Below are 24,668 nucleotides of genomic sequence, written 5' to 3' on the forward strand. Positions count from 1 at the left end.
TGACACTTATTTCACTTGTAGAAGGTACTGCATTACAAAATTTAATACCATGACTACCCCAAAGCGAAGTGAGACCCTTCTAAGCAGATAAAATTAGCTAGGAAAGACATTTTGAGGGGAGGGATTTTAGATGCCTTGACTTGGATTTGACTTGGAATGCCATGAAGAGTGTAATAGTCCACTTTTTTTCCTTGGAGAATGAGAAACATTGTGTCACAAAGCATGAAATTATTTTTAGTTGTGATATTTCCTTTCAAAATAACAATCATGGCCAAAGAGGTGTGCATACATAAAATAAGTGGTCCACGCGGAGGATAAAATGTAGGAAGTGGGCTAAGATAATGATGAAATTTGTGTTTCCAACCTTACATAGTGTGATCTCCTCTATAGATCCAATAATAAATGTTCCGATAAATTGTGTGTTCTAATAGAGCCACCCCAACTACCTCTAAAGCCTACTTAGGACATATGAATGCCCATTAACATAGGGAATTACCACCCACTAGGGAGTAGTCAGTGCAATCACAACAATCAATGAGATAGGTAATTTTGAAACTAGGAGGAATGATCATGATTTCCCACCACAGGGAAACTAGGATAAAACTTATACATTTCATCCCACATTTCCAATAGGACATAAACTTGAACAATTTGGGGCTTGAAATTGGTGTCGTATTCAATCAAAAAATGTAGCGCACCCCTATTTGAAGGAGGGATAATGATTGGATCTAACTGTAAGGCATGTTATCTTCCTAGGATCTTCTGATAATCCAAGAGTATTTTTCAACTTCTGTGCCTAAAACAATCTCACAAAATAGTCATTAAAATATAATGGAGAGATATGAAAATACAAGTGCATTATCCCTTCTTAACGAGACTAATGTGTCATACATAAAAGAGATGACTTCTAATATAAGGGTTGGAGAAAAGTGAAAAACACAAATAAATGAAATCACGCAATTTCATGCTAGAGAGAACATACTATATTACAACGATGCCTCTCAAGCTATCAAATATCGTGACCTTATCATACTATTTCCAAGGCTTGCATATTAATAGGAAAGGGAAACTTTTCTCCATAAAAATGGATGAGATAGAAAAAATTATAACCAATAACTCCATCAATTAGATAATTAACTAAGCAAATACTTTCAAACCGAGCACCATTACTTTCTCTTTCACCTCTCTTGTTCCAAAGGAAGATGATTCCACTATTATAGAATTTTCATTGATGATGTTTTTTGTCAAACGTTTTCTTAGTTCTTGACCAAATTTACCACAAGTGATCATAATCATGCCTTGTAATTTCATCAAGTACCATTAACTAATTTATTTTGTTTTGTAGGGCATATAAATTCGAAGGAAATTACTGCATAGAATTGTATACTTGGATTTTCATATGAACTAGAAATGTTACTTCCATCTTATATAGACCGTATCAAATGGGTTTTTCCTTCTAGATTCCCTAGTTATTATCCTAATAGCCAATAAAGAATATTTTCTTTTTATATCACAAATTTTCTTCTTGTCTTCAACTATATTCTTAATGATATTCATCAAATTATTGTTGATGGATTCTACTAAATCATTCCCCTACCACTACTAATTTCATGAGTGGGAGATGATAGATACATAATCAAATAAAATGGTTGATAATTTGGTCAACCTAAAATATTTTTATTGTGATGTTTGGTAGATCCTTGAATCTTATAATGATGTTCTCTTCTAGAAAGAAGATAATAAGTCCATCAATGGCCTTCTCTATTAGAATTGCTTTAATGCATTGAGTGAAGATATTTGTAGTTATGAGAATCCATTTATGTCTATTACTTGAATTACCTTTATGTTGTTAGGACTACAACAAACACTTTTTTCAGTATTTTCTCTGCATAAAAAAAAATAATAAAGGACCCTATTCTATTTTCTTTTTTTCTTTTGTAGATAAACCTGTCTAAAAAAATGGAAAAATGAATAAAAAAGCTATAAAAATAAGAAAAAAAAAATGATAAATTGATAGAGTTGGGACGTCGGACCTTTATTAATTTTAAAAAGAATAATAGAAAATGTGATCTCTGACCTTCCGTCTGCTCTCTCCCTCCAACCCATCGAAGTCGGAAGTCAAAACTAAAATGATTATCTTATAAGACATTTCGTCTCTCCAACTTCTAACTTATAACCTCACGATTACCCCAACTCCCGACCTACACCATGCCCTGAGTCAATTTTGAGTAAGGGTCGAAACCAATAAAGTTACTAATTTCTTTTGAAGTACCTCCCAACTATTTGACTTACGGCTTTTTTGTTTCCGAATAAAATAATAATTTTTATTTTTATTTTTTTTATTTAAGTGTTTTTCATTTTTTTTAAATTCTTTTGCTTTTCCATTAAATCAAGTGTTTAGTTGTGTTTTCTTGTATATTTTGAATAAAGGTTCTCTCGACTCTGACCTCTTGATATCGCCTCATTTTTCGAAAGATGGTTGAGAAGTCTTTTCGTATTAATTTGAAATTCATTACCTATCATGTGAATTAAAACATCCCAAACTCCAAAATTTAATTACAAATCATCAAATATTTTCTCTTATATGCTATCAAAATTACAAGTTTCTCATTAAACCTCATCTCAACTGTTCTTTGCAACCATAAGCCAAAACTATGAAATTTAACCAAAATTTGTGACAACTTGTTCCATAACCTGTAAATTCTGGTAAATGTTGATGTTTTAAAAGTTTTTTCATGATTTTAATGATTTTTTACAGAATATTAATTGTTTCATTGATTTCGCGTAAATGTCAGAAAATGGGAAAGAAGGGCAAATCTGTCACCTCAAGGCAAGCAGTCCAACAAATTAAAGAAATGGTAAAAGAGGTGGAAGGTCTAGAACCAGAGAACTATAATATTAGCACGATATGTGGTACCAATTTCAAGACGCAAGATGTAGGTACGATGAAGTGAGAATAAATTTGCTATTTCTTAGAGGATATAGAATGGTTAAAATCATAGAATTCTAGCAAGGCAAAAAATGCACAATTCGAGAATATTAGAAGCACAAAATTACACAAGGTTGCTGCTAGGAATAAAAAGTTTCCTTATTAGGATATGATAGCATGGATTTTAGAAAATATTCATTCCTACACATGTAGTTAAATATTATAGTAAAAATGTGATAGAATCTAGTTTTTTAGACAATTTCAACGATATAATCTTTCAACAAAGTGTCAAGAATTATGATAAAATAATTTCAACGATATAATCTTTCAACAAAGTGTCAAGAATTATGATAAAATAATTAAAGACTAGTCATAGGAAGAGAAAGAACCCAAATAATTTAAGGATTACCCTATTGTCATTTTCAAACTTCCTTTTAGGTTCATCATCAAAATATTTTCTAGACTATATGGGGAAAGGACCCTCAACATTGTAAAATTCAATGGATGTCCCTAATTGATAGTATCCACTATGACTCAAAATGTTTTAAATGGGTTGATATTCTTTCACAAAATCAGACATATGCCCTAAATTTATAATTTTTATCCCCTCTAGGCTATGGACATATGTTTTGTATGTCTTCCTATCTTTTGGATATTTTGATTTCATCTTGCACTTTTCCTCTCATGAAATGGAACTATCCCACTAACCACTAGCTAGCCATTGAAAATTATGCTTCAGTGTTGTGGGAAAGTAATTATAAATTTCATTTTTATGACATTTGCAATCATGTGATGATCCCTCTACATGAGGTCATTTTTGGGAATGCTCCTCCAAGGATTAGTCAAGAGTCGAAAGAGGCACTTGATCAAATAGGCAATTGGTTTTTTAGGGAGTTGTTTTCCTATATCATAATATATGGGAGTGAGGTTGGTCCTCATACGTTGTCAAGGTATATTTCCGAAATAATTAGTCTTAGAGAAGTAGTAAATCGAACAACATTAAATGGCCAAGCACAAAAGGTGAGTAATCTACAAATAAATTTGGCCAAGTTTCCCAATTAAATTTGGAAAAATAAGTTTGAAGGACAAAGTTCATGCATTCAAGGAAGTTTAGGAGCACAAGATTTTGTGGTTTCACTCATTACCCCATTTCGATATTGACCTTAGTGGGATAATAAATTATCATTACAAGGTTGTAAGTTATATTAAAACTTTTAGACATCAGAAGCGTCCTTTTGATGATGTTTTCATAAAATTCCATAGTTTTAGTTAGGTAGTTGAAAGAGGAAAACTAATGATTATTGAAGATATGGAAAAACTCTAGGAATTTAGAGAAAACACTTTGAGAATTTTTCCCAAATAAAAAAGTCTCTTGTCTTATGTTTTAATTGAAGAATTAAAATCTCTTGAGTCTCTAAAAATTAATTTCACACAGATCCTTTCAGAACCAACCTCTTTCTAAGAAATTTCAAGAAATTCAAATTTAAAATATGCATGATGTTACTCTTATAGCCCAGGAATCAACTATTCTAGAGACTAGTAGAGAAGTGAGTGATAAATAAAAGGAACAAGAAAGTCATAGGATGGAAAAGAGCATGATAAGTTGATCTTAACAACTAGAAGCAAGAAGTAGAAGAGAAAGCAGTCAAACAAAGGCAAGGAAACGTTTTAGGATGGAAGTTCATCTTAAACTTTAGAAACCTTGGCAAATTTTACTAGTCCATAATATGGAAATTGTAAAATGTTTGGAAATATTTTTGTAAAAATATTTATATTTCTAATGATTTTATATTATTTTATATAAAAAAATTATGATTTTTAAGGTAAAATAATTTTATACTATAATACGTGGGTGAATCATTTTTAGAAAAAATGGAAATTAGCAAATCACGTTTTGGGAAAAGACATGGAAAATAATCCCACCTGAGAATATTAGCTCCTAAAGTTTTCCATGAATAGGGCCTTTCTCCCAAATATATCATTGTCCTTGCTTCTCTTGAATATACCATTCATGAATATTTTCAATATTAAAAAATGTTGAACAAACTGAAGATATGGAAATTAATAAAAGGGATGAGCAAGAAATTGTTCTTCAACAGTTACATACAGGCTTGAAAAATAGAATGAATAAATTGAACAACAAACTACAATCACTGAGCTTTTAGTATGAAAAGCATCTCCTAAAGCTTCCATGACTCCCATCTCCACTAAAATTACTCACTCTTCATTTCTTTTTAGGACTGTCACTGAAATGGAACTAGTGTCTGAAATAGTTCCATCATTAACTAAATATTATTTCAATACACAAACAAAATCACTTATAAGAAGAAATAAGAAAAAGGAAGTTTGACACTTTTGAAATAGTGTCTGAACATAGTTGGTAGGAAACTGGAGATGTGAGATAGAAAGTTTAGGAATCTTAGCATGCTCATGGAGTCTTCATCAACAATCAACAATATCATCTTAGTGAAGTTGCACTAGTTTATAAAAATAAGCAGCAAAGAATCAAAGAGTTCGAAATTCAAATTGAAAAGAGCAAAGCATTTAGTGGGGAGAACTGGCAAATGCATTTTACAACCCTTATGCAAGGATTTTCTATCGAAAGTGCCAATTTACATATTCATTTTGAGAATAAATTGAATGAATTAGAGACCAAACATTCTCAGAAAATTGAGCAAATCATAAAAGGACATGAGCAGTAGGACTTGATGTTAAAATAAGAATTTGAAAAAAGTATTGAAGTCATGACTGCAAGACTTAAAGAACAAATTTGAGCCCTTCAAATTAAATTAAAACAAATTCATGGTTTTTAAAAGAGTCTATGTATATTCAAATAACAAGTAATATAGGTCAACCAGATTTTAAAGAAGGACCCGGCTAAGTTCTATAAGTTAATGGATAAAATATGTAGATTTTGTTAGGACATTGTGAATCTCAACAAAATATTTGAGTCTTTAGTTGAAGAAGATAGAAATATCAAAAAAATATTTTCATCAATTATTGAATAGGAAAAGAATTTAAAACCTATGCACATTCCTAAAACTTCCCAACAAAAGACTCATGTATGCATCTTTAAACCAAAGGGAAGAAAAAGCAAAAGAAATCCAAGTGTGGACTAAAAAGGCCATTGGACACTATATACAAGTATGGGAGGTTGGGATAGATTTCATTGAAGAGTTTGGTATTCTCGGATCAAAATAATTAAGAAAGGAAGTACCTGTATCTCTTAGGCAACAACAAATAAAAAATAAAACAACAGAATATGTGAACGAAATAATTGGAACCGAAATTTGGACTCAGTAAACCTTCTAGAAGTTTCTGCAATTTCCTTTTGAATAGATCAAGTTAATTTCAAATTTTTTTGTTGAATATATGAAAAAGAAAAGGTTCATTCAAAATTTGGTATCAATATACCACTGGTTAACATACTTCATTTTCATCTGATCCATTTTTCTGTAATTACTTAGGTATATACAGATTTCGTAAGTTTTATCCAAGAAAATGTTTCGCATCTGCTCCACGTTGAGGATAAAGAATTTGAAGACAAGGAGGAGGTTTAAAACAAATTTTCACTTCTATGGGAAATTATCCTTATTTATATATATATATTTTTATTTTTATTTTTATTTTAGCATCATTTCAGATTAGAGAACATATTGAAGATTTTCTAAATTTAGATGAATAAACAAACTACATCTTACTTTGTTTTAGTATTTATATGGCTTCTTAGGTTGATGTAAGTATCAATGAATTGTGGAAACTCAAGACTTGCATTTTATAATCAATTTTTGAAGTGGATATTTTAAAAACTAAATTCAAATTTGAATGTGTTTTAGTTATAAGACCGATATCCTATCATCACTTTACTTACTTAATGGATATATCTAGTACTCATCTTCTAACTTTCTTCATGTTTATCTTAGATTGAATGACTAGGATTTTCTTTCAATATTTCTTAAAATACGTTGTAGAGTATTTTTGTTGTGACAAAAAATTGTGAATTATTTTATGTTTATGTTTATCTTTTATGGTGAAATATGATAGTCAAATACATAGATTGTTGGTATGCTCTCGTTTTTAGATAGGTTCAATTTTAAGTTATTTGATTTAGTTATTGCAGGAAAATTAACTGAAAATAACAAAAAATAATATTTATTGGGCTTTTAGTTTAAGAGCTATCTTAATATCTTGTGTGGTTAGCTAGACCCAAATTCTAGCTAGATTCAAACACGCATAATTTTTTCTCTGAAATATTATATTTGAATGAATCCATTACCTCACCATTATCACTTTTGTTTGTCCCCTCAATCTTAATCTAACGCATGGCCACAACATTTTGTATATTTTTGTAGATAATTGTAAAGAGAAATATATGTCATATATTTTCCGTATTTTTAGTTTAATTTTATCGTTTGAATTGTTTAGTCTAGCTATATTTTAAGTTATAATAGGTAACCAAGCCTTGATTCTAGATAGTATATAACCACTTAAATGAAAATGGTCTAATTGGTGATCCAGGTGGCTCAAGGAAGGCTCAAAAATCAAGGGTGGCTTGGGAGAAGCCAAAATTCAAAGTTTTCAGATTTCATCGAAACTAGGACCAAATCAAATATCTCATCATCCTGATTCAAAATATGTAAATGACACTCAAATCTGAGTTGGTATGCTCAATATATTCACAGTCAAAGTTTTGGTCAACTATGCCCCACCAGCTAAATTTAACAGAGCACCGACTAAATTTAGAGGGTTGCTAAATCTGGAGGTCTGAATAAATTTGGAGGAAGTTGCTTAATTTGGAGGCCACTAAAAAGGTGAAAATTTGACAATTATCAATGGTTGAAAATGGCGAAATTGTCGCCTACTTAAAATTTCCAATAATGACCAAAATTGTAATGGGAAATTTTTAACAGTTTGTTTATATATATATATATATATGAAAAAAGTGGGGTGATGTTTTACCACTGCCGCCACCCCTACCATCTATTATATATGTATTTGTTAAAAGAAATGTGGCCTAATGACCATATAGAATAGTGGATGCCGACGAGAGTTGAACTTGTGTCAACCAGGTGGTTAACACACTCAATGCGGTGGTCCCATATTAAACACCTCAACACATAACAGGAAACAATCTCCAACCAAAAATTGAGTATTAAAATAGTGTTGTGGGTATGGAATAGAGTCTGCCCCTCGAACAATTTATTGATTTCGCTCATGTGCCAGTGAATGTGGCTTTGATATTAATGCATCCACATATTATTTTTTTCCACTGGAAAAATCAATAACTTTCATTAATGTTTGAAAATTACATAAAGCAGATGCCTAGGCATTGCTGGATTGTTCATACAAAATTCACCTCACCAAGGTGTTGTTCTGTAGGTATAATCAAAATTGTTCTGTGTACATTCATCTGACTGTGCATTCTATCCGTTGTCCGAAAGAGGACTCTGTTTATAAGCATAATATCCATGTTCTATATATTTCTATTAACAAAAAAAAACAAAAGCGCCATGGACTATCAGCTGTTGGGACTGTTGCCCCTTTGTTCTCTTTGATCTATGAATGGCCTGTGGTAAAATTGATACTCCTCTGCTCCATTCTGCTCCACTATTATCCCCTCACCTCGGGGAAGTAATGAGGCCTCTTTGGATAATTTGTCAGCCTCGCTGTTATGCTCTCTGTAAATATGTAAACATGTGCAATGGTTAAATGCTGCTTTGAGTATGAGTGCATCATGTAATAAATTGCTGAGAGTGTGTGTATGACAAGTAGTGATATTGTTAATCCAGTTAACAACCACCAATGAGTCCCCAAATATATTGATTCTTGTATGATGATGCGATAATGCAAAATGTAGAAGATTGTGGACAGCAGAGAGCTCAGCGAAATTATTAGATCCATTGCCAAAGCCCATTTTTGCAAGGTATCGATGGTGTTCATTTATGTGTAGTACAAAACCCCCGCCACATCCACCCTGATTTGCTGCTCCGTCGAAAAATGCCCACGGGATGGATCTATCAAAGTTGGGCATGGGCTGTATGGATCTCGGTCTCGGGGGTGGAGGGTCTGGTAACTCATGATATGCTGCAATGATGGTGGCCTCTACCCGATTCCACGATATCAATCGGTCTTCAAATATAGCCCGATTTCGAGCAAGCCATATATGCCAAGTAGCCACAGGTGGAAGGTTTTGTAATTTAGTGCCCGAATGACAGTGAGACCAAGTATCCCAAGCACTTCTAATATCGATCCCTTTCCAATTGACAGTGATACCCAACAGATTACATATGTTGTTCCATAGGTTGAGGATGACAGGGCAAAGGAGGAATATATGATCCTGAGTCTCTGATGCATTTTTACAGAAGATACACCATGATGGGCCAAAAATGGCTCTGCGGGTGAGATGTTCCCCTGTGGGTACATTGCCGTTGAGTGCACACCAAAATAAAAGTTTGGACCGGGGAGGAGCCTTGAGCTTCCAAATGGATTGCCACCATGACTGTAACGATTCAAGCATTCTGTGAGAAATGAGAGCAGTGTATCCAAATTTTGGAGCATATATACCATGATCAGCAATGCACCAAATAAGTTCATCCGGTCCTTGTTTTATACGGATGTGAGATTCAGATAATGCCTCAGTATAGCAATCCCATTCCTGATGCCATTGTAAAGGGAGATCCAATTGCTGTGCGGATTTCCAAGCCTGGGAAAATATATCAGTGCGCTGTTGGTCTGCGATCTGTGCAAAATGTTGGATATCCCTGGCCTGTAGGTGCATTATAAGATCTGGATTAAGGATATGTCTACCCCCACAGTTAATCCAAGGATCCAAACCAATTCTGCCTGTCAATCCATCATTAATGTGCCAAGCAAGATTGTTCCGAATGAGAGGAAGGGATTGAATCAAAGCCTTCCAAACCGATGAGCATCCCATTGTTGACCAAGTAGGGAAACGGGCCCAATCCAAAATATTATGAGGCCAAATGTATTTATAATAGACTACCTGTGTCCAGAGCTTTTGACAAGTAAGCAGAGTCCACCCCATCTTGGCGGCCAGTGCTTTTGCAAATTCAGGTAGTTCCTTTAGTCCCCATCCACCCCACTTTTTGGGCAATGAGATTTTCTTCCATCCGATCCATGCAAATACTCTTTTATCCTGACTCCCATTCCAGAGGTATCGGATGCATAACTGCTGTAGCCGCCCGAGGATGTTTCTAGGAATCCAGGCTAGGGCCATCCAGAACACCGGGGTGGCTTCTAATACAGACTCTATGAGTACCAGTCTACCAGCCCTGGAGAGATATCTGAAGCTCCATCCTGTGAGTCTTTTTTCCAATTTGGCAACCAACCAGACCCAGTCAGCAATCCTTTGGCAAGTAGGTTTCAGATTGAACCCCAAATATTTGAGACCTCTATCCAGGGGGTGGACCGAGTAAGGGAATGCTTGTAAGCCAGTCTGGGTCTCCTGTACAGATGTGCGTGCACAGGTAATGGTTGATTTCATCTGGTTTGGCATCATACCCGTGGCAGAGGAAAAAAGTTGTAGGATCTTTGAGAAAGTTCGAGTGTCACGAACACTGCCATTGAGAAGTATAAGAACATCATCCACAAAGAGTAGATGAGTGAGATAGCAAAGGTCAGTTATGCGGAGGCCCCCAATGTCTCCAGATCGCCTGGCCGCTTCCATGAGGTGGCTAAGACCTTCCATGACCAACAGGAAGAGGAGGGGCGATAGCGGACACCCCTGCCTCAGACCCCTCTCCGAATGAAAAAAATTTGTAGCCGAACCATTGATAAGAATACTGAAAGATGGTGTGGTAATGCAGGCCATGATCCAAGAAATGTATGCATGAGGGAAACCCAGATGAAGGAGGATCATTTTGAGATAGAGCCAGCTGACACGGTCAAAAGCTTTAGACAGATCGATTTTGAGGAGGATGGCTTTTAAGTTCTTCGACCAGATGGAATGGAGGGCTTCTTGAGCGAGTCCAATGGCCTCATGGATCTGTCTAGATTCGAGAAAAGCAAATTGTTGCGGGGCAATGGAACGGGAGAGGATAGGTCTAAGACGATTTGCAATGGTCTTCGAGATGATTTTATAGATGCAGTTACACAAAGAGATGGGTCTTTAGTCATCAAAGGATGCTGGGGAGTCAGATTTGGGGATGAGAGCGATGAATGTAGAGTTGATGGCATGATATAATGATCCAGAAGTCCGGCTTTCTTCAACCACCTGTAGTAAGTCCTGACCCAAAACATCGAAGAAAGTTGTGTAGAATTCAATGGTCCATCCGTCCGGCCCTGGGCTTTTGTCTTTTTTGAAACATTTCAGAACTCCTTCCAGTTCCTCAGCAGTGACCGGGTCCGTTAAGGTCTCCACATCTTCTTCCTCCACAAATCTCGGGAAGTGGTTAGCCACATTAATAATATCAAGTAAGTTTTCTTCTCGTGGACTCTTGTAGAGGTTCCTGAAATGAGAGATGCCCAGGTGAGCGAGCTTATTGAAGTTGTCTGCGATTTCTCCATCCAAGGTAGGGAGCTTCCAGATAGTATTAGATACCTTCCTGCACTTTGCAAAATTATGGAAAAACTTTGTGTTGTCATCCCCAGCTTGAATCCATAAAGCTCGACTCCTTAATCTAATGGATTCCTCTCTCTCTTTGAGAATCTTGGCTTTTTGATTCTCAAGGTCAATAAGCCTACATTTGTCCGCAGCTGTCATGAAGCCCTGTCCTCTGTCATCGGTGAGTGAACATAAGTCCGCTTCAATATGGGAGAGCTGTGCTGTTTCATGATCCAATTTCTCCCTTGCCCACTTAATAGTAATATGTTTGATTTTTGAAAGGTTCCTGCAGAAACCTTTGGCAAGAGGAACAAAGTCATTGATGGGATGAGAGGCCCAGTAATCCTTTATCAGCTGGATATAGTCCGGATCCTTCAGCCAAGAGGGATTGAATTTGAAGGGTGCCTTGGGTTTCTTGGAAGGACCCTGAATCTCCAGGTATATAGGATTGTGGTCCGATAACCCCCCCGAGCCAACCCATTGTCTGAAGAGATGCAGGCGCTGTAGAAGAGGGCCCTTTAACAGAAATCTGTCAAGTCTGCGGGCAAGTGCAGCATCCCCAACCCGTCGATTCCACAAAGTAGGAAGGAGACGCTGCAATGGAATATCCGAGAAATCTGATTGATCCAGTAGATTAGTCATATAATCAGTGATAGAGTCAATTTGAGCCTCAGTGCCCCATGACTCCATGAAACCCAGAGAGAAATTGAGGTCTCCTCCTATAATAACATGGTCTTCATTCAGCAGGGGTAGCTGAAGAGTATTCCGCCAGAATGATTCTCTCTGGGAGCATGGAGCATATATATTGACAATTTTGAGATCCATGCCAAGGTCAGCCGAGAAGAAATCCAATCCAATGAACCCTGCACCTCCCCAGGTTGAGATAGGATTAATGGAACGAGGGTTTAATCCAATGGCTAGACCTCCAGATCGTCCCACAGCATCATTTGCAAAAAAACTCCATCCTGGGACCATGGCTTGCATGACACGAATAATTTGATCTGCAGAGCAGAGTGTTTCTTGTAGCATAATAATGTCGATAGGCTCAGTATCAATGAGCCGCTTCATGGCTAGTTTTTTGGAGGAACTAGCCAGTCCTCTGCAATTAAAAGAAAGACACTTCATGGGGGAACACCTCTCAGGGTGTGTCCTGCTCTAAGAACCCCGTCAATGGTCGCTTGCCGGCCAGAGACCACTTCTGCCCCAGCTTGTTTGATGGCTTTGGAAAGGTGAGATTTTCTCCCTCTGGTATGCAATGATGCCCCCTCAGGTATGACAATGCCCAGACCTGAGTGACCGACAGCCTGCTCTTTTGATGGATTCCGAGACCGAAGGAAATAACGGTGAGGAGGGGAGGATGGGCACGGGGAGGAGAAAGACTCGGGAGATGTAGTAGAGATAATAGGGTCAGTGCATGCAAGTGGAGATGATAGTGTGCAGGGAATCATGGAGATATGTGCAGATGGACCAGATGCATGATAATCATCAATAGACGAATGCAAAGTTGGGATAAAAGAAACAGAGATCATACCCGCTTCTGCCGCCAAACGAGCCCTAGTTTTTTGAGGCGAGGATCTCCGGAACCCAGCATCGTCCGTGGGAGGAGAAGCCGAAAGGGCCGGTCCAGCAGAAGGAGGGCGAGATATGATGGGGGAAGCCGTCCTGGTAGTCGCCGGGGTGCCTTTCACCGAATCTGTAGCTTTCTTATTGAGTGGACAGTCCTTCGCGAGGTGTCCCACCTTATGGCATCGCTTGCAACGGAAGGGAACCCCTTCATAATCCAGCAACTGAACACGAATGCACCTGCCCCATTGAAGCGTGATCTGTTCCTCAAGCCCCTCTCGAGTGTCCAGATGAACCAAGACCCGAGCAAGTGTTCGATTCCCGGATTCCACATAGGTGCGATCATAGTCCAAATATGTCCCCAGGGCATTGCCAACCCTAATAAAAACTTCCTCGTCCCAGAATGGAATTGGTAACCCTGGGAGTCTCACCCAGATTGGACCGGCACCGAGCTGCTCGCGCTCTGGATCGAAGAGGGGATTCCAGCGCTTAAGAAGGACCGGGGCCATTTCAATATGCCAATATCGCCCCAAAACAAGATTTGTTTGACAGACCTTGGAGAATTTTAATGAGAACCATCCTCTGGGGAGGACATGTACTTCTGGAAGATCGAAAAGTACACCTCCCCAGATCTCCTTAACCCATAGATTGAGCCTCTGCCTCGAGTATGATCGACCCCTGACGTGCCCAACCAACACGGTGTTCGCGATGTCCATATAGTCGCCGAGAGGCTTTGCTTCGTCGAATTTGATGGAGATATCCCTTGCCGTCGATCTGACACACTTTACCTTTTTAGATCCGGAACGGGGGGCCGACGGATGATCCACCAGGGGATTTGTGATACCTTCCTGGGGAAAATGGTTAGAGGGGAGGGAAGAAACCACAGGCATCTCAAAGCATCCGGAAGGGCGAATACCTGAGGCAGATGGATGAGTCGCAGGTGTAGATGTCAGCGGAGGGTGAGGCACCGAAGGGATGGACGCCAGAGGGTCAAAAGCGGGCGATGGGGGAGTATCGGAGGCCAGGAATTGTAGAGACCCAGGCGAAAGTGGAGGAACCTCGAAAGGCGGAGATACAGGAGGAAAAACTTCTGCAGAGGATGGAACGGGAGCCGGAAAAGGTTGGTGTGCCGAAAAAGAAGAGGAAGCGGAATGGGGGAGCTGAGAGCGAGAGGTAAAATGAGGAGTCCCGAAAATAACATTCTCCGGCGAGGGATCCGCTGAATAATCCACCTCTTCATGCTCCCAGTTATCCATAACTGATTCTATGTCGATGACCGATAGGGACAGGCGAGGATTCCGATGGTGAAGCTGCAGCTGTAGAGAGCAGAACCGTGACCGCAGCAGATGACCGTCACGGAGCTATCGAACCCTATGCCCTACGAACCGTCGAACCCGATGCCCTATGAACCGCAGGAGATGCGCATGAAACCCTAACCCTGTCCTTTTCGCGAGCCCATTTCGCCCGGATTTTCTTCTCTTTTGTCTCTCACATACCAACTGCATCCACATATTATATAAACCCAACGTTTCCCATTAAAAATCGTGAACATAGCCAAAGAGGAACTTAGAGGTCAAACATGTGGAACCATGTTGAGGTGGAACCATGATGCAATGGAACCATGAGTAGAAGAATCTTGGAGGAATCTTGGAGATTCCCTTAGCACCAAATTTTGATGATGTCAGAAGTATTAGATATCATTTTGGGATTCAACTGCGTTAAGTAAGTCATTCACGTATGACCATTTCCATGGGAGGTAGTCGTAACTGACTAATTTCTCATGATTTTTGAATAGTTCACTTAGCACTCATTGCATCGGGTGATGCTCACAGGGGTGAAGAAATGGGATTGAAACTAGTGAAATGAATCACATAGCGTCAATCATCACTTCCGGGGCTTGCACCCGGTAACCAGGACTTCCCAGGAGGTCACCCACCCCAGATCGCCTCTGGCTCAAGCGCGCTTAACTGTGGAGTTTTTCCCCACAATCAAGCCCACTTAGCTTGCTACCCCATTTGCAAAACCTTAGCAAGTATTGTGCCTCATGAACCATTCAAGTAGAGATCCCTTCACTCTTTTTGAATTTAGTATGGGGGTTTTACGCAGTGCATTATATTAGATATCATTTTGGGATTCAACTACGTTAAGTAAGTCATTCACGTATGACCATTTCCATGAGAGGTAGTCGTAACTGACTAATTTCTCATGATTTTTGAATAGTTCACTTAGCACTCATTGCATCGGGTGATGCTCACAGGGGTGAAGAAATGGGATTGAAACTAGTGAAATGAATCACATAGCATCAATCATCACTTCCGGGGCTTGCACTCGGTAACCAGGACTTCCCAGGAGGTCACCCATCCCAGATCGCCTCTGGCTCAAGTGCGCTTAACTGTGGAGTTTTTCCCCACAATCAAGCCCACTTAGCTTGCCCAGTCAGAAGTATGTCGAGTTTATACTAAAATGAATAGTTTTGTCACTACGAGTCTGTTGGTACAATCCATATCTCCATCTGATCAACAAAATTTTCGCTTGTGCCCAAAAGCGAATATTTGAGGAATCTTTGAGATTCCTAGAGATCTCAAATTTGATTGAGAAAGAAAGGGTTCAAGTTTACAATCATTTTTTATGTTTTTTTTCAAGGAATGTGATGGTACACACAATTTCTTCATCTCAGTAGCCAATTTTTAGGTTGTCCCTAGACTTGGAGGTATAAGATGCATTGTTTCCATGCCTTCATTTGATTTTGTTTAGATGATGATTTGATTATGTGCTCCATGTATGCCACATTATGAGAGGATCTTTGTATTCCACTTTATGTGAGAGGATGTTATTTTATCATGTTGTAGGAGAGATTTTATGAGTGAATTTTCTTATAGAAGAATGCCTTGTGGAAAGACATCTCACTCTAGTAAAAGGAGTTCATTCTTGTACTAATAATGAATGCATCATGCACTCATCATCCTTTTGTAGAAAATAATGAAGTGACCTCCTTTTGATGGTCCAAAATGAGCTTATCAACATCTAAGGGATACCACCTAGTTAGGAACTTAAATCAACTCCTTTTCTATTTGGAATGGTGGTTCCGACTGGTTTAATTATGTCCAGTTACCCTCTCTTTTTCTCTGGTAGATTATAGTATGTCTATTAGTTTCCAATAGAAAACATACATCAGATCCTCCCTCTTGAAGGGCTCATGCAATAAAGTGATCCTTAAGCTCAATTAATGGCTCAACCAAACCACTCTCAAGTTTTCCCCTGTGTAAGAGGACTTCTAGAATTCAATAATTAAAAGTAAATGCAAATCTACTCTAAGTAATAGAAACTAAATCCTAAATCTATCTCGATTGAAAGAAATATTAGGCGCCCCCCCCCCCCCCCCCCCAACCAAGAGCAAGGAAAAGGGGATTTGGACCAAATTTGAATTCAAAATAAAAATGAAGTCAATAAGCCAAGGAAATAGTTCCAAGCCTTATTACTAGTTTAAGAAAGTATATGTATTCAGCTATGTGATGAATAGTCATCAGATCGTTGGTACACGTACATCCAAATTAAAATAAAATGAATTCAAACTAAAACATATATGATTGCATTAAGGAAATAGTTCTCATAAAACAATCATTATTAAAACCAAGATAAACTTAACATTAATTTGCTAAATAGTTAACAAGTATGTCTTGTTTATCTATTTGAATTCATAGTTTAACTTGATAGCAATTATATCCATCATTAAAAGATAGCTTTCAAATGATTTAGACAAACATATATTAAATAAATTCACAATAGTGCAAAAGTTCACAAAGACAGAGTTATCTAGATCACAAATTGCCTCAAATTTCATTAAATGTTGGCCACCAATCAAACTCTATCTTTGACAATATTGTACAAGAATTAAAGATATGATCAAATTCTTTGAGTACATGAAATTCTCAAAAAATTTCATGATAGCATGAAATTTCGAGAGCTAAAATACATCTCTTTTAATCTCCACAAGTCTGATCCAAAATAGCTAATTCTCTACAAAACTATTGCTCCTTACAGTAGTGCAGAAATATCTCTCTTTGTAGAGAATTTCCTCCACAAATTTCAGATATAAAACCATCCACAATGTGTACTCCTACTCCTTTTATAATCTCCTTTGAATTTTGTTTCTCCTCCCTAGAGCTTAGGCTTAAAATCCTCCATTTTAACCTAAAATCCCAAAATCCACTCCATTAATTATAAATTAAATCTTTATTAAAATCTAGTTATAACAAAAGTAATAAAATCCAATAAAAAAAATCATATCAAATTAAATTAAAACAAAATAAATAACTAAATCTAAAACTAAAAGAATTAATAATTAAAACAAAACTAGCTAGTAAATCAAACCATATAAAATTCAAATAAAACTCAAATCGTAAAATGAAACAAAAATTATTCTTAATGTAAGTTAATACAAAGAAGTTAAATGGAAGATAAAATAAATTAAATAATTTAATTTTTTTAAATTAAAAATAATTAATTAAAAGTAATTATTGAAACTAAACTAAAACACTATATGGGAAATTTAAAATTTAAAATAAACTAAACTATTCTTCAAAAACAAAAGTAAATAAAACCTGCTTTGCAGCCATACTCGATATAAATAATAAAAATATATCTAAAATAAAAAAAAAAAAAGGTAAAAAAACTAGATGAAAACTAAAACTTTCATCCATTCTTTGTTGAGTGCTACATTTATTTTAGATTTGACAACACATTGTAGTTTTAGAATCTTAGTTTGGATTAAACAAATTTGTCATCGCTTTAATAATCAATAAATTTTCCCAATGATATCGTGCTTCCTTTGCAATTTTGTACACTTTGATTTCTTAGATCTGGTAGAATCTTGTCATAGTGAATCTATAAGAACACGGGTGGGACTACTGCAAATCGATTCCAAACACCAAAACTCCAAAGGTCAGAGTTGGTGATGGGAATTGCTTTTATTTTTCTTGTATCCTCCTACACTACAGGCATATGAGTGATGCCTCCAAAGATTTGAACACGGGTGAGACTACTGTAAATCGATTCCAAACACCAAAACTCCAAAGGCCCGAGATGGTGATCAGACTTTCTTTTATTTCGCTTGTATAAATTAAAATTTCTAGTTGAATTTCATGGTACATTTCAATTATTATTCTTGAATATTTTGTGCCATTCATCCTTATCCTCAGGGCCTTTGTTTCTATCATCTCGATTCTATGGTCCATAATTTATGAGTTGCTAATTTCTACGCCTCCACAAGGACCGAACACTAATGTTGAACGCTAGTCTCAACGTGATTTGGTATCTTTTCTCCTAGCATTTTCCAATTTTAACTCGTTGGTCTTTATTTGTCTCCTTGATGCTTGGGGTAGCATATGCTAAAATTAAAGACTCATCGTGCAATCATATTTTGGAGAATTGGATTTGTGCAAATCATCATGCAGATGAAACCTACAAACGACAAGAAACCATCAGAAGATTAATTGAATTTCAATCTATTTATGAATCTTGTTTTTCTAAATGGTGACTGTACACTTGAGATCAAATGGAATGTTTTGTGCACACATGTTTCATTTTCATGGTTATACAAAAAATGCATGGAATTGGTACAATCTTGTTACATTTCTTTCTGCTTATGTTGGATGCAACATTTCTCCTTGATATTCTTAAGCAAACCTTTTATGCAGCATTCAACCAACAAATAGAAAGTATTCACCCATAATATTGTGCAAACTATTTGAAAACTTCGTTAAATGGTCAATCGAATCTGTGGATTGGTTGAAATGTTTTTTTATGTTTTGGCAATGTGGTTGTTATCTTCCCTTTATTGTTGGCACGATTTTATCTGAGCTCCATAAATGTGTGTAGTTTAAAGTGCTCTAGATAGGCTTTACAAAACCATCCTCCCAAATTTGGATTGGATTCATATCTCTGTCCATGGCAAGAAGTGATCTTATTTTGATCATGAATGCAATTTTCCACACTTAAATTTCATTATGAATATCACATAAAATAACAATTTAAATGTATAAAGAAAATCTTAGGAAAATTTATTAGAAAGAATTAATGTGCTTCCATTGTTACAACAAATATATAAAAAAATAAAATAAATAAGAAATAAGATGTTATGCATTTATTTATAATATAATATTATATTTAACATAATTTAAGCCTATGAGGTAAAAATAAATGTCTAACTTTGTTCAATCAAAATTTGTAAACCATGTAATGGATTTGTGTGAAACCTTAGCCATGGGAAAGCGTACAAGAATACCAACATAATGGGGCCTTAAGTGATGAAAATTGAAGCAATTCCAAAACACTCAAAGCAAAGGAAAACAAACTAAAAATGACATTAACCAAGTGAAATGGAGAGTACCCATATTTTTTGTGAAAAATTTATGGGGTTGTGGCCACAACACCTACCCACTCTTGACATTAGGCTTGAAGACATACTCCACACTAGATGAGCTACATCATCACATATTTGAGTTATGGTTGTGCATCTTTATTTCTTCTCATTGGTTCCTTGTTTTTTGTTGATCATTTGATAAAGTTGTTTAAAATATTCATTACGCATGATTTCACAAAGAAAATGTAAGTTTCATTAAAAGGTCTTGTATGATGGCGATTTTTGTTTGAAAGCATTCAGAAAAATTTCCCAAATCAAGTGGTATTAGAGTCGTCTGGCCTTTTTTCCAGGGATTGTGAATTGGGCATGCAATAGGAAAGGTAATGTAGAATAACAAACATTTGTACGAGGCCTTCTATAGGATGGAAAGCATTGTATATATATTGTTTGTGGATTATGAGGAGAAAATGGTAAAGGAGGAACAAGAGAAAGAGAGAACAGAGGACGATGCCCAATATCCATCCTCTGGTGAATATTATTCTTCTTCATCTTCTTCTCATCATTCAAATGAAGAGATCAACCAAAGCCTTCAAGAAGAGAATGTTGAATTGAGGAGACTTCTCCAAGAAGTAGAAGAGGAGAAGAAGAGATTGCAAATTCAATTAGAAGCCACAAAAGAGGCTCTGGGAAAGTTCAAGTGCAATGAAGACTTAATGAACCCATCATCACCTACTTCTGAATCAACAAATGAGGTAAACAATGTTGGTAATTATTCAATTTCAATTTTATATGATTCAATTTCTGTTGGAAGCATGGAGGTACCCATTTTAGGAACTGACATGAAACTCCTTACCAAGATGTAGTATAAAGGATGCAAACTTGGTGTCAATGGATAAGGAATGACTCAGTGATTGGATGTTGTGCAAATACCTCAATTTAGGGGATTGGGGTACATTCAACGAGATTGTTTGGAGGAAACAGAACCAATGGGTTCTTCACACAAAGAAGCTTCCAATCCATTGCCAAAATCATTAAGGAAAGTAGATGATATAAACACATCACAATCTTCCCGTGACAGGGCTCATTGGAGAGGAAGAGCTAAGCCAAACTCTCATAGATATGATTGCACAAGAGACAACCAGGTGAGGTATACAAACTAGTATTCTAATGTTCATTTTGATTACAAGGATATTAATGATGAGAAAAATTTGTGGCATAGAAAACGATGTAATTTTTGTGGCTTGTATAACCATGTTGTTTCTAAGTGTTGGAAGAGAATGGTAGTGAGGAAAAGTACAAGACATAAAGAACCTTCTCCACATCAGGGAACGAAGAAGGTTAAGTAGGTCTAGAGGAAGAAGAATTTTTTTAGTCATTACAATAGAGTTTGACATCAGAGAGCCACATGTTGGGGGATCCATCCAAAGTAGTGTCTCAAGAAGGACAAAGCAGTTGCAAAGGAACCAATTGATAAAGTTGTTCAAAAAGAGAATTAGCTCCTAAACGATGACCCATTCACTTTGATGAGTGAGAGATGGTGGTATTAGCTTGTCATGCCCACATTTTTTAAATAACATGTTGTGAAATGATTGTAAAAGTGATGAAGTGTTGACCATCACTTACTAATACAACATAGTGATCATTTTGTCATTTTTTTTTTATAGCTGGGGTATTGGTTTTATTATAATTTTGATGTAAAATGGACCAATGAGTGTGTTATAAACTCTTAGAAAGTATGGGGTTTGCTTGCATCATGTTTGGTCTTGTAATGAAACATGTATTTTGTAGGATTGTACTATAGGTTTGCATAGAATGCAAGTGTCACTTAATCACTTATGACAGTAAAGTACAAAGGTGAAGGAGAAGGAAGTGTGGCCTGGTAGGGCACTTGTTGTGCAAATGAGGGACTACAACAGATTGAAAATTGTATTCATGCTTTTGGAGGACCAAAAGCTCCTCAGTGGGGAGGAATGATCCAGGTGGCTCAAGGAAGGCTCAAAAATCAAGGGTGGCTTTGGAAAAGCCAAAAAATCAAAGTTTTTGGATTTCATCCAAACTAGGACCAGATTGAAGAGCTCGTTGTCTTCATTCAAATGGTGCAAACAACATTCAAATCTGAGTTAGTATGCTCAAAATATTCACAGTCAAAGTTTTGGTTAACTAGGCCCCACTAGTTAAATTTAGCAGAGCACCATATAAATTTGGAGGGTCGCTAAATCTGGAGGTCCGACTAAATTTCAAGGAAACTGTTAAATTTGGAAGCCACTAACGAAGAAACAATTTGGCACTTATCGATTATTGAAAATGGTGAAATTTTCACCTAATTAAAATGTCTACTAACTACCAAAAGTTTGATGGGAAATTTTTAACAGTTTGTTTTGAAATCAGTTAAAAAACAAAATTTTAAAAGTGGGGTGGTGGGCCACCACCCTCACCATCCCTCCCATTTGTTATATATGTATTTTTTAAAGTAACTGTGGCCCAATGACCATATATAATAGTGGAGGTTGACGGGAGTTGAACCTGCATCAGTCAGGTAGCCGACCTGACCAATGTGACGACCCCATATTAGACACCTCAACACATAAAAAAAGAAACCGCCAACCAAAAATTGAGTATTAAAATAGTGTTGTGGGTATGGAACCTAACCTGCCCCTTCAACAATTTACTAGTTTTTCCAATGCGCCAGCCCATGTTGCTTTGACGCCTCCACATATTATATAAACCTGACATTTCCCATTCAAAGTCATGAACATAGTCGAGAAGGAACTCAAAGGTTGACCAGGTGGAACCATGATGAGGTGGAACCATAAGCATATGGTGGAAACATGATGCAGTGGAGCCATGTATAGAAGAATCTTGGAGGAATCTTAGAGATTCCCTTAGTGCCAAATTTTGACGATGTCAGAAGTACGTGGAGCTTTTACTCAAATGAACTGGATTTTCGCCAATAATCTAGTGGCGTAGTTGATTTCTTCATTTGATCTACATAATTTTATTTTGTGCCCATAAGAGAATCTTTAAGGAATCTTTAAGATTCCCAAGGGGCCCAGATTTGACCAAGACAAAGGGATCAACTTTATAGTCATTTTTCATGGTTTTTTGTAAGGAATGCAATGACAAAGGAAGTTCCTTCATCCGAGTAGCTAATGTTTAGGTTTTCCTCAGACTTGGAGGTATAAGATGCATTATTTTCATGTCTTCATTTCTTTTTGTTGAGATGATGATTCGATTATGTGATCCATGTATGCCGCATTATGAGATGATCTTTGTATGCCACTTTATGTTAGAAATTGGTATTTTTCCATACTAAAGGAAAGCTTTTATGAGTGAGATTTCTTATAGAAGAACGTCTCGTGGAGAGATGTGCCACACTAGTAAAAGGGGTTCATCATTGTATTCACAAAGAATAAATCATGTACTCATCATCATCTTACAACAATAATGAAGCGACCTCCCCACTCTTGACACCGGGCCTAGAGACATAGTCCACCTTGGGAAAATTCTGTTATCATATCATCGAGTTATGGTTGTGCATGTTTATTTCTTCTTATTGGTTCCTTGTTTGATGTTGATGGTTTTCTGCAGTTGTTTAAAATATGCATTCACAAAACAAATGTAAGCATCAGTAAAAGGTCTTTTATGATTGAGATTTTTTTTTTGAAAGGATTCACAAAAATTTTGCACAACATCGGGACCCTGATCGAGCCAATACTCAAGTTGTTGCAACTAGGACTTCTTCCCCCTGTCAAAAATTTTGGTGTTAGAAGGAGGGACACAATTAATGTATGCATGATAAATCATATGAAATTATTTCTCCCATCACATCATCTGACATGAGTGCATCTAATGATTAAGATCTTTCAGAAAATCACATGGAGAAATTTTGGTCGGCACGTTTCGGACCTCAATCCAGGTTCATCATCAGGACCATGATGAGGATCAGGATCAACAGACTGCTAATACATATCCTAGAGATGCAACAGTAATTATTCAACAATCAAAGGAACAACTAATAAGGACCATTAAGGGATAAAAGGTAATATATTCAATAGTTATTTTTGACTTTTATTTTAAATTGATTTATTTCATCTTCTATCTTAATTACTCATATTATTTTGTAATTTATTCCAAATATTTTACATTTTTAAAAATCATATTTTATTATAATCTTATTTTATTATAATAATATTTAATAATTTGTTTATAATTCATATTGTTTTATAATTCATTCATAATTATAATATTATATGACCTTCCTAATTTCTATTATTTTTATCTTATATTTTATAAATAAATTATATCAATTTTAATTGATTGAAAAATTATAATTATCTAAGAAAAAAGGAAATTAATACTCTTCTATTAGTTTTCATTCCACTGACAATAATATAAATTTTCAATAGTTACACATCCTCCTAAACCCTTTGTAGGAGAATCTGTTGAAATTTATTATGTTCCTGTGCACCCTCAGTTGTAATTTTCAAGGGTTTACACTTACTCACAAAGTAAAGTTTCTATTTTATCCACTACTTTCTTCAATATCTCTAAAAGGAGAAGACTGAAACATGAAGTTGAAGTTGTAATTTATTCATCCTCTGAAACTAGTCCTAGATCTTCAATTGAAATAAGTCCAAGGGCTTCGAATAAATTCTCTACATACACAAGTCCTTTATTTCCTTAGAATAGGTTGATTGAGAAGCATACCTTGTTGCATCTCGCATAGTTACACCTAAAACTATTCCTCATACAACTTCTCCTATTCTATCTCATTCTTCCTCACCCATTTTGAGCTATGTATCTCCCATCCCTTTTTTTCCAAGTACTATAATAACAACTCGACATATCATTGCTACACTTCCTTCAATACCTCCTCCTCCATCATCTCCTTTAGGATCTCATTTAGGACCACCTCCTACAGATCATTTACCTCCTCATATTCCTACTCTAATTTCTCCAAGAAATTCTTCTCCAAGGTCAACTATGGTTGGTCAACCATGGTTATCGACGGGTCCAATTGCTATTGCTGGAGATCAACATGAGCTCCCAAAACATTTTGAAAGATCGGTTCCTAATTATAGTCTATATGGGCCTATTACTGTTGAAAGACGCATTAATCATTTTATGTTGTCCCTAAAAATAGGGGTAGTTCAACACAAATATCAAGTCTGTAAGCTCTTTCCTTTTACAATTAAAGGAAAAGCTACAACATGATACTTTATATTAGTTGATGGCTCCATTACTAGTTGGGA

General features: G+C 36.4%; 2 protein-coding genes across 2 annotated transcripts; both read right to left on the reverse strand.

The window, feature by feature from the left end:
• Nucleotides 1-8,447: 8,447 nt before the first annotated feature.
• Nucleotides 8,448-10,760, reverse strand: LOC149202116 (uncharacterized). Its single transcript, XM_089401491.1, has one exon. The coding sequence runs from the start codon at nucleotides 10,758-10,760 to the stop codon at nucleotides 8,448-8,450; it is 2,313 nt and encodes a 770-aa protein (XP_089257617.1).
• Nucleotides 10,761-11,057: 297 nt separating this feature from the next.
• Nucleotides 11,058-12,560, reverse strand: LOC149202117 (uncharacterized). Its single transcript, XM_089401492.1, has 2 exons — nucleotides 11,265-12,560; nucleotides 11,058-11,174 (listed from the first exon to the last, which is right to left on the reverse strand). Exons 1-2 carry the CDS (start codon nucleotides 12,558-12,560, stop codon nucleotides 11,058-11,060), a joined length of 1,413 nt encoding a protein of 470 aa, XP_089257618.1.
• Between the last annotated feature and the right edge of the window lie 12,108 nt (nucleotides 12,561-24,668).

This window comes from Pinus tabuliformis, chromosome 2_1, assembly GCF_031772625.1.
Source record: "Pinus tabuliformis cultivar Carrire ecotype Pingquan chromosome 2_1, CPIR1, whole genome shotgun sequence".
Classification (NCBI taxonomy): domain Eukaryota; kingdom Viridiplantae; phylum Streptophyta; class Pinopsida; order Pinales; family Pinaceae; genus Pinus; species Pinus tabuliformis.

What these genes read in the sequence shown, in the direction of transcription:
- LOC149202116 (XM_089401491.1), bottom strand. Translation starts at nt 10,760, where the DNA reads ATGGCCTGCATTACCACACCATCTTTCAGTATTCTTATCAATGGTTCG.
- LOC149202117 (XM_089401492.1), bottom strand. Translation starts at nt 12,560, where the DNA reads ATGAAGCGGCTCATTGATACTGAGCCTATCGACATTATTATGCTACAA. An exon ending in CTGCTGAGGAACTGGAAGGA is followed by an intron (nt 11,175 to 11,264) that starts GTTCTGAAATGT and finishes GTTTTGGGTCAG; the next exon opens with GACTTACTACAGGTGGTTGA.